Consider the following 11,184-nt stretch of genomic DNA (forward strand, 5'->3'; position numbering starts at 1 on the left):
CAGGGAACCCCATGGGATGTGCGTGCAGGCTGGGCCAAATGAGAGAGGCGGTGGGGGGGTGAAGTAGTGCTTTTCAGCCAGCAGGCGGAACTGGTAGAGCTCCAAAGCAGGGCCTGCTGGCGACCTTGGCTGGTGGCAGCTGGAGGCAGATGGCGGGATGGCCGAGAGCCAGGAGCCGGATACCTCACTAGCAAAGGTTTTTCACTGGTCTCGGAGCTAAGCTAGGGAGCAGAGACCAGAATAGCTGCTCCCTTTTTCGGGAATGGAACCGTGTAGGCCTTCCCTGGTTATATGGAACTTTGCAGGCTGGTTTAGGTACCCGCCAGCCGGGGAGGAGGTTGAAGGCAGGAGCCGCCCAGGATTTTGGAATTTGACCCATGTGGGCACCAGATATTATGGAAATTATCAAGGCCATTCCATGTAGTTAAAAGGAAGATTTATTTAGTGGGTGACTTACAAATGAAGGAATAGGTAGATTGTGCGTGGGTGGGGGGGGGGTGGTGTCTGGGGAAGGTGTATCACAGTCCAGCGGTGTTCTCTGGAGCTCTGCTTAGTCAACCTCCACGGTCCAGGTTCCAGGAACAGAGAGCGTGCTTTCCCATCCAGGTCTCAGGTCTCCAGATGTCTCCCTTGGCCCCGCCTCATAGGCATGACAGTTGCCAGAGTCTCAATGGGAGTTGGAACTTCCAGATTAAAGCTGGTATAGCTACCCACTACACACCTAATTTGTTTCTTGCTCACTTTACAGTTCGGACTTAACTGTATGAGTTGCATAAATCAACTTCAGATTTGTAGTGCTTATTGCTGGTTTTTCACCACTGAAGATCAAACTCATGTTTTTTAACACTGCACTCTACCACTGTGCTACATCATCAGCTGATTTGTAGTTCTGTATGCTGAGTATTCGCCCCTATGTGTTTTAAAGAAAACTACTGTGAATCATAAATTTTTTCCCCTGTACTATAGGGTCTAAAGGGATTTGGTGCCCTCTTCTGGCCTCTTTGGGACATACCAGGCACACATTTGGTACACATAAATACATGCATGCAAAAAACCTCTACACACAAAAGGTAATTTTCTGTTTTTGATTTTTCAAGACAGGATTTCTCTGTGTGGCCCCAGCCATCCTGGAACTCACTCTATAAACCTGGCTGGCCTGAAACTCGGAGATTCACTCATCTCTGCTTCCCAAGTGTGGGGATTAAAGGTGTAACCACCACCACCTGGCAATAAATTTTAAAAAATTAAAATAATCTCCTATGACTCGTTTCCTTCTGCTGGGTTGCCTTGTCCAGCTTCGGTGTGAGAGCATCTGCCTGGTCTTATTGTATCTTGTTTTGTTGTCTCCTGCAGATCTGCTCTTTTCTTATGAGAGAATGAGTGGGAGTGGATCTAGAGGAGAGGGGAGGTGGTGGGGAGCTGGGAGGAAAGGAGGAAGGGAAACTGTGGGCAGAATTTATTGTATGAGAGAAGAATCTATTTTCTTTCCTTTTGGGGGGAGTTGGTTTTCACATTTTTATTGGGGGGCAAAAAGGAAGGGTCCTCATCCATCAGCAGGATTATTTGCAGGTTCTTCAGCCTTTCCAGGCATGGGAACTGAGGGTCCTGGGAGTGGCTCGGTACATCAGGCATGTTCCCATTATCTTGCACAGGCATTGGGTAGTTGTAGGGTGGGTGTGGCCTGGTTGATCAAAACTGAGTACTTGGTGTAAGGGCTGACTATGAGCATAATTATAGCAAGGCCCAGACACCACTATCACTGACTCCTTCACTGAGGCAACTTGAAGGAAGAGAGACTCCTGGGTATCTTAGTCGTTGCCAAGAAGAATCTATTTTCAATAAAAATAAGTAAAATAAAATAACATATTCCCTCATAATGTATGTAAGAATTTTATTTTCGTTTTTGTTCATCTAATTTTCATGTCTGCTATCAGAAAAGAAACCGGTTATTTTAACCTTCATATGCAAACCAACTGTTGCAGGAATTTCAGGGAAGCTGAATTTTCTCTAGTCCCCAATGTGAGCACCATCATTTTTTTGCAGCCTTTTCCCAGTTAACACCCACTTTGATGGTGATGTCTATAAATTGCTCAGGGTGTATCCCTGAAAAATCTCTCTACAATTTGGGGCTTCCAGTGAACATCTGTTATCAACTGTTGAGCAAAAGCTGTATTGACCACTGTCCAGTGCACAGTGGCCTCTGGGTCAAAAGGGGTGTACTGTCTTTAACTGTCACAGAGCTGGTCATACAATTGGTTCAGGGACTCATCAGAGCACTGAGTGACTCTTCAAATTTTGACCAAGATTGTGACTCCACAATCTCCATTCTGAACTCTTCCAGCCTGACTTTCATCATTCTTAGAAGTGCCTGGAGGACCTCTGGTGTGTTGGGGTTACATTTGGGACACTTATCAGGAAGGAAGGTGTCAGCAAATCACTTCAGGTTACTAGTGTTTGTGATGCCTGAATGATCAGCCATGCAGGCGCTGCCTAGTAGACCTTACACTCTTTTCTCTGGAGGTAAAAAGGGCAATCAGGAGCTGTTGGCAGTTGTCCCAAGTAAGTTAGCAGCTGTGCATAATGGTAGACATGAGGTTGATTGCTGTTGTTTGATTTTTCTACTCTTTTGGGGCCCCACCACCCATTTCCCACATAAATACAGAGAGGCTTTTCTTACTTTTAAATGCCCTGCCATAGCTTGACTTGTTTCTAGCCAGTTTTTGTTAACTTAAATTACCCCACCTACCTTTTCCCTCTGGTCTTTTCTTTTCTTCTGTATATCTTATTTTCACTCTTACTCATGGCTGGCTGGGTGGCTGGGTGGCTGAGCAGTTGGACCCCAAAAACCTCCTCTCCTTGTGCTCTTGCTCTTTCTTCTTTTTCTCCCAGATTTTCTCCTTCTATTTATTCTCTCTGTCCGCCAGGCCGGCCTATCCTTTCTCCTGCCTAGTTATTGGCCGGTCAGCTTTTTATCAGACCACCAGGTGTTTTAGATAGGCACAGTAACACAGCTTCAGAGTTAAAACAAATGCAACATAAACAAAAGTAACACACCTTAAAATAATATTCTACAACACTGATCATAACTTGTGGCTGCTCTAAGTATGGTGGGATGTGATGTCACTAGTTCAGGAGATCTGTAGTGGTGAATGGCTGATAAATATAATGAACTAGGTCTGGTCTGAGAATCCGGTCCGCCTGGAGGTTGGCTGGCCATGGAGTTTGACACCAAAGGCACAGAGCACTCGATTGTTGGTCACTGGGAAGCGTTCAGGGACCTGGACTTTAAGCATACTGAGGTGGAGGATACCCTCCAGCGGTCTGTGGAAAAGGGGCCAATGGCAGCTGTGGAATGAGCCGTCAGACGGGAAGTCAGGATACAAAGCTGACATTGGCACTTTGTTCTGAATTCTTAGTGTCGAGATGGCCACCCTCAGGAGGAGGGGTAGATGGTGGAAGTTCCAAATCTTCATCCTCTAACTGGAAGATAGGTGGCTTTATTAGGGTTGAAACTCTCTTAGAGATCAGGACAGCAGTGGATACCCAAGAGGCATGGAATTGAACTCTGTCTTGTGGGTAGAGCGCCAGACTACACCAGGTATTGATGTAAGGAAACTGGTCCAGGTGGCCTGGCTCCCCAGTGCAGGCATCCTTCACTCTGCAGATGTTGGAAAGGTCCAGGATTCCTTCTAAAGGGCAGGAAATGTGGAAGGAGGGCCAGTTAACTTCACAGAAGGTCCTCCTCAGTATAGGAAGGACTTTGGGTGGGGGGGCGCCACCTCTCCGAATACTAAAAGTGTACTCTCGTCTTTCTGTTTGAAGTAGACCTGGGTCTGGTCTTTCATTTCTCTGCACTGGCATGTTTGGTACACTATCACAGGAAGAGGATCCACAGATAAACACTAAGTTTACCAAATGGAGTAGCTGATAGGAAGTAAAAGATATTGTAGAGAAAAGACTATTGAAAGGCATAGAGAGACTCAAGCAAGAAGGCGAGCTGTAATGTTAAATCCAACCTGGTCACATTCGCCTGCTCACTCCTGGAACCTTGAGTTAAATGCTTTGCTTCTCCATGCTGCTTAATGCCCCACGAGGAGACTGGTAACACTGAAGCTACTCCTGCTTATAGAAGATGCATTTACCCTAAGGGCAGGGTTATTTCTTTGATAAATTCATGTTCCAATAGGGCATGGTTTTGAATTAACAAGGTACCTTCCTAAAATGAGTTCATGTTCCTAATGAAATCACCAGGATGTTTAAAAGAAGAGTCATAGTTCATTTCTTTGGATTACATGCTCATTGTGTTTTATTAACCCAGAGCCTTAGAAATAATTGTGAATTACAAGGCTTGGTCAATATACATTTCCACTGGGATCATTGATACTGCTCTCCAAGAACACTGTGGTTGAATGCTGTCCACAGCAACCACATTCACGATGTCATACAATCCCGGAGTATAATCTGTAGGCTTCTGGAGGGAGTCCTCAGTAAAAAAGATACAGGATTCCACCACACCAGTTTTTCCATCAGTACTGGTAACACAAACCTACGATGAGAAATGAAGGCAATGAGTATGGAGAAGCATAACCCACCACAGATGGCCCTCAACAACCCCTTGGCTCTACTCAGCAGGTCCTTCAACCCATCACTGATTCTCATCCTTGACACACAGGGAATGCCTGGGTACTGTGTTATCACAATGAGTCACCATCCCACATCACTCCTATTAAAGCAGAGAAATAAGACAAACATTGAGTGACTTATTAAAGGATGTGTCCTTCAGGCTACCCAATATGACACCATAGTCTATCTTGTGTGATGAGAAGACATTCCCTTCAAGTTACCCAATATAGCCTCACACTCTGTCTCCTGTGTGATGAGAAGACATGGTCTTCATGCTACACAAAGTGGCCTCACCCTCTATCTCCTGTGCTGATTAGAAATGATCTTCATGCTACCCAACATGGCTTCATACTCTATCTCCTGTGTGGAGAAGACATGTTCTACATGCTACCCAACATGGCTCCATATTCAATCTCCTGCGTGATGAGAAGACATGATCTTCATGCTACACAATGTGGCCTCAACTCTGTCTCCTGTGTGATGAGAAGACATGCCCTTCAGACTACCCAACATGGCTCCACACGCTGTCTCCTGTGTGATGAGAAGACATGATCTTCATGCTACACAATGTGGCCTCACACTCTAGCTCCTGGGTGATGAGAAGACGTGCCCTTCATGCTACACAATGTGATTTCACACTCTACCTCCATGAGTTTACATCTTATTCTCAGGCTGTACTAGACAAGGTCTTAAACATCCTTATAATCAGGATGAACACCTCAAACCCAGTGCACTCACAGTTTCCCCACAATGGCCTCACAGCCAAGACGCTTTTGAACTGTTTTTCAAGAACACCCTAACGTCAAGTAAAGCACAAAAGCTAGGAGTTAACAATGTGTATATTCTACATTATTTTCTGCTTATTTCCTTTTCAATCAGTGAGTTTGTCCACTTTGGCAGGGAATACACTAGCAAACATACCAAACAAAGTCCTGGGCAAAAAGTGACCAGGAAGGAAGAATAGGCCTGCCCATGACAAGGGTAACATGGAAGCAAATTACCTCATCCATATTCTGGGAGCTTAAGGGGCTCACAGTGTGGATGTTCATGTTTGAAGGGCCTGGCTTCATGGAATACTCAACCAGCAACAAGTCTCCTGTGTAAGGCATGAATTCTAAAACAGCCAAAACATTAGAAGTGTAAATATTATGGCACTCAGGTCATGTCACAATACCTAAGACCCTTCATCAAGGCGATATGCTGACAAACATTTCCTGAATGCAAAGTAACTTTTCCAAATACTTACACAGACATCTCAATATCTTCCTACAGGAAGGGATGCTTAAGTCCTTGAAACACTGGTTCTTCTACAATGATTTATTCACAGACATGGATAACTAAAAACTGTGCGTCTCAGGGTGAAAGTTCCAGATAGGAGTACTGGATTTTCTCATCAAGTGGTCATTTTGTAATCTCGTTTGGAGATGTAAGCCAGGTACACATTAGGATCACATGCTTCAACCTTGGTACCTAGGCTAGGGACAAAATATGAGACCTTATCTGATGGTATTCTGGAAAGAGGACACAGAAAGAAAGAGGCCTATCTGCACCTTTGCTCTGTAATTGTGGATGTATTTTCAAGATAAATCTCTTATACTTGTGTGATGCTATCATTGATGATATTTTGCATGTATCCTGATGCAGTGGCAGAAAGATTATGCCCTCAGCACTCAGAAGAGTCAGGGATGGGTTTGCTAAGGTCATGAACAATTCTCAGATGCATAGTGAGTTTCAGATAACTTAGAGGAACCCTGTATGAGAAATCAAAACAGCCAAACCAATCAATTGAGTAGTGAAAACTACACGAATGCATGATGATGGCACTGGGGGACAGGACCGCTATGTGATACTTAAAATATTACCCACTTTCCCCATTTTAATCATATCCCACTTTCAATTTCAAGGACACTTCCCACACTCTTGTTCTTTGCTTTTAAAACTATAAATCTTACCTCCAGAAAAGAGATGGACAGGGAAAGAATTTTCCTTGTCGATATAGATGCTGTCCTGTGTGACCGAGGTGACACACTTAATACAAAGTTCTCTGTCAAGGTCTGATGGCTCAGTACCATCAACAGGGTCAGTCATGGTTTTCACCTATAAGAGAGGGAGACGGTGGTTGAAGATAAAATAAAAATTACAGGCCGGAGACTGTACAGTTACCAAGGATTCCCCATGAAAATAATAGCATTTTAAAAAGTTGACCTAACAGAGTTGTAAGGGTGTTTGCAGGACATAGGACTCCATGTTAGAGACATGGTCTTTATTAGTCATGCCAAAATAGCACTCCTGTGGCAGAAATCTTCTAAGCAACTGTTCTCAAACCTAAACCATACATTTCCCATTAATGATACACCGTGGACCTGAGATGATGACATCAATTGTGTCTGTGCTTGCTCCATGGATTGCAAGTGCCTTGCAACTGTGAATTTCACACCTAAGTTTAATGCTCTCACAAACTCACCTTCTGACCTTAGAAAGACAGGGCTCTTGGTTTCCAGGAACTCAAAATCCAATAGTGTAAAATATACTTCTAAACAAGCTGTAGCCATGGCTGTAACTCAAATTAGAAAAGAATTTCGTTCATTTCCATAGGAAAAAAATTAGACTGAGGGACATTGGTGGTGTAATTTGAGGAAATGAGTTTTGGAGAGTATGCGAAGGAAGAGAAATGGGTTACCTGGGAGATGGGACTGGAGCAGAATAAAGTTGACAGAGACAAGAACGAGCAGAACAATTTTGGAGAACAAGGAGGGAGAGCATGTTTTTCCCTATCTGGAGCTGGGTGCAGAAGCAGGAGATGAAGTTGAAGAAATGACCCCCTTTGAAAGAGATTGCAAAGACAAGGCATGCCAGGGCTCCATTCACCTAAGTGTGGAAGAATACTACTATTCTGGCTCATCGAGGATAATGATTCTTACTGGAGGTAGTTTCCCTCGGAAAATTTCTTCATTAAATAATGTACTTTCTCTATTCAAAAACATGATACTCACATGAGCACAAAGCAGAAACCCATCTCCCAGAAAGCCATACTGGATAATTTCACTGTCCAGAACAAGTGACTGCTTACCAGTTTTAAAATCAAAACTGAATATTGTGCATGCTATCAAAATATCACACAAAGACACAGGAAAAGGTGGCAGAAAGGGTCATCTGGAATCACAATGGGTACATGCATAATAATTAGTGAGCTGTGTTTCTCATTGTGTGATACTGTGGATGCAATCATCATGCTGGTTATTGTACTGAGAGCCCTGAAGGAAACTGGAGCCACTGATGTCAAAGTTGTTGTATGTCTTTTCAAACCCTAACTAATTGCTGTTGCCACCTGCCACTCGGTGTATGACCAGTTATCAGGACAGATGGGGTGGTCCTTTCTCCAGGATCCTTTGCACCTAGGAGTGAAGAACTTAGCTCCTGTCTGAGTATTCACGACCTCTTCCGTCAGTATGGAGGTTGATGAGCATCACATACTCTGACCAATCTGCATTCTGACTCTCCATGAGCCCACAGACATACTGTACCTTGAATAATTTCTGATTTTCCTGGGAAATTTGAGGATATGTGATACAGAGAATAAGACTTTGTTACATAAATCTTAAATGAGCAAATAAGTAAAGCAGAAAATCATTTATCAGGTGGGTTGTTTGTTTAAAACAAGGCCTTATATTGTATTCCTGGATGACCTGAACATATTATGTAAGCCAGTCCAACTTTGAACTCAGAGACATTCTATCTGCATCTGACTCTCAAATATAAGGGCAAGCCCATTAAACTCACTCTGTGTCTACATTAGCGATTGTCTTAATCCAAGGCAGAAATCAAAATTGCACTAGGTTAAGAGACTCTTGGTAAATTCAGGCATACCTTGATTGATTTCAGAACATGGGTTGTTTCATTTTCTTCCACAAGAGCAATGAAACTTGTCCCAATGTTCAGTGGGACTTTGCCACACAACATGTCCGGATTGAAGAAGATAGATTCATTAATCCAGCCATAGTCGGTACACAGGGTGGTCACAATTCCTCTGGCAGACTTCAACTTGGAGATATCTATGGCACAGATAAACTAAGGTCACAATGGTTCATATTAAATGCAAACAGTCTCTACACAGAAGTCCTACTCTGAGCACCTGTGTAGATGTGAGCACATATCATCACTTCTCTGACCATAACAACCATTCCTGGGCCCTAAGATTGTGACCACTGAATGTCACTTCCACAGCATCTGTGGGTGGCCTGTCCCAGTAAGAGTACAAGTCCTGCTCAGGAAGCCTCTTTAAACTCCCATTATTGCTGGTATATGCCTGCCTCAGCAGCAGCAGCAAATGCATAACCATGGCTCTAAATTCAGACCAAGCATTAAAAGATATGTGCAGATGTTAGGACATGTTTCCAAATTGTCTTAATTCTTCATGAGCATAATGGGTAAGCAATGTTTTGGGAACTGGCTCCAGTATCCTGCTGGGACAACCGGCCACCTTCCTTCGTGGTACCCTCCTTATGACTGACTCTGACATGTGTGCATGGGAAACAAGACCAAATTCAATCTCCAGTGAGATGTTCCCTTCTCTGCAGAATACACAGAGGCGTTTTGCAAGAGGAAAGGCAGAGATAGTACTTCCCGCAAAGACTTGTGTCACGTGTTCTTTGAGTTGTTCTACATACCCTCCTGCTTTGGCCCACCACGGCAGCTTGGGGCACAGTTCAGTGTTGGCCTAACTCTTGGGAACTCAGGGACACCCTCATGCTCAACAGCCACTCTGGATGGCGGCAGGTCCCTCCCCACCATCTGTGTCCCACTGCACCTCATGGTGGAGAGAGACCCTTTTCTGAGGAGTCCTTTGAATGACAGATAAAGGGACTCCAGGAGGCATACCTTGAAGTTGTTCCTGTGGCGTCTCTTCAGACCCTGTCTCCCACTGAAAGATGGTAGAAATCCTCTGTAGAAGGTTCATCATGGTGGTGTCACTACTGTCCTGGACAACCCTGAGTGTTACAGATGAGTCACCAGGCCGGATTTTCTGATTCTCAGGACCTGTGTGATGGTAGTGATTAGCTAAATTGCGGTCCTCAGGAAAGCCAGGGACAGGGTACTGACCTGGCTGCTGGCAGCTCCCTTCAAGCTCCCTCTCCAGGGAGAATCCACCTCTTTCCACTGCCCAGCCAATGAGAGCAAAAGGGATGCTTACATCACTGCCAATGAGAGGCACTGGGTGCAGACATTTTTTCCTGCTCACCCATTGTGAGTGCATCAATAGGAAGGTCTATTGGGGTCCCACCACCCTATTCTTAATTATAAATGTGCAACCTTAACTTGGCTTGTTTCTACCCATCTTTCCTTAACTAACCTATCCTATTCACCTTTTGGTTCTAGGCTTTTCCCTTTCTTACTTCTGTATATCGTACTTTCACTCTGGCCTCTAGCATCCTTCCCTCTCTCTCGTTCCTAAATCTAAGGATGTAAAAAGAGTCTTGCTCACTGTCAGAGCAGTCTCCCTACAGATACAGAGGCTTCCACCCATTGGGAGAAGGTGTTCACAAACACTAACAGTACTTATACTCCATGTGAGGAGTCTTCTGCATTATAAAGTCAATTTCCCATTGTTCACCACGGACAAGTCACTTCAGACAAACAGCAGGAACTCCTTTTACCCCTTGCTTTGGGTTGACCTGTGTGCAGGAGAGATATTGAGAGGCTGAGAGCCATTGAGAGAGGTGGCCATCTCTCAGAGCTGAGGATCTGGGGAGGGATCTATAAATAGGAAAAGTAGTGGGCAAGACAGAAAGGGGCTCCATAGGCGTCTAGACTGCTTGTCAGGCTACCTGGTCTGCCTTACAGTTTCCTGAGCTTCAGGTGTGCTGCCATTTGATGCCCCTTGTCATGGAAAACAGCTTCCTCCTTAGGGAGCCAGACTGCTTTAAGGACAGCGAGAATTTCCTCTTTGTTTTCAAGTTTTCCTTCCAGCAGTTAATATCTGTGGTGATATTTTGTTTGTGCCCTAAAAAATAAAGCTTGCCTGAAGATCAGAGTGTGGAGCTAGCCACTAGTTAACCATAGAGGGCAGGCAGTGGTGGCACACATCTTTAATCCCAGCACTAGGGAGGAGGAAACAGGAAGTGATATGGCTGGGCAGAGAGAGGAATATAAGGCAGGTGGAGACAGGAACTTGCCCACCCTCTTTAAGGCTGAGGAATTGGTAAAGTAAGAGTTGGCTATGGCTTGCTCCTTTTTGTCTCTGATCTTTCAGCAGTAACCCCAATATCTGGCTCTGGGTTTTTATTATTAAGATCAATTAGGATTCATGCTATACACCTCTCCTATATAAATCATAGCATGGACATGAAAGGTAGCAAAAACATACCTGCAGTCTGTATAAATGTTCACTTTCCGGGCTGGAGAGATGGCTCAGCAGTTAAGAGCACTGACTGCTCTTCCAGAGGTCCTGAGTTCAATTCCCAGCAACCACATGGTGGCTCACAGCCATCTGTAATGAGATCTGGTGCCCTCTTCTGGCCTGCAAGGACACATGCAGGCAGAATACTGTATACATGATAAATA

General features: G+C 44.4%; 1 protein-coding gene across 1 annotated transcript; it reads right to left on the reverse strand.

Annotated features, from left to right (window-relative positions):
* Positions 1-4,278: 4,278 nt before the first annotated feature.
* LOC143270835 (cancer/testis antigen 55-like) lies at positions 4,279-9,732 on the reverse strand. The gene is made up of 5 exons (XM_076561987.1): positions 9,502-9,732; positions 8,491-8,675; positions 6,576-6,720; positions 5,625-5,737; positions 4,279-4,546 (listed from the first exon to the last, which is right to left on the reverse strand). Exons 1-5 carry the CDS (start codon positions 9,581-9,583, stop codon positions 4,340-4,342), a joined length of 732 nt encoding a protein of 243 aa, XP_076418102.1. The 5' UTR covers positions 9,584-9,732; the 3' UTR covers positions 4,279-4,339.
* Positions 9,733-11,184: the final 1,452 nt, after the last annotated feature.

The sequence above is a fragment of the Peromyscus maniculatus genome, chromosome X (assembly GCF_049852395.1).
Source record: "Peromyscus maniculatus bairdii isolate BWxNUB_F1_BW_parent chromosome X, HU_Pman_BW_mat_3.1, whole genome shotgun sequence".
NCBI classification, from domain to species: Eukaryota; Metazoa; Chordata; class Mammalia; order Rodentia; family Cricetidae; genus Peromyscus; species Peromyscus maniculatus.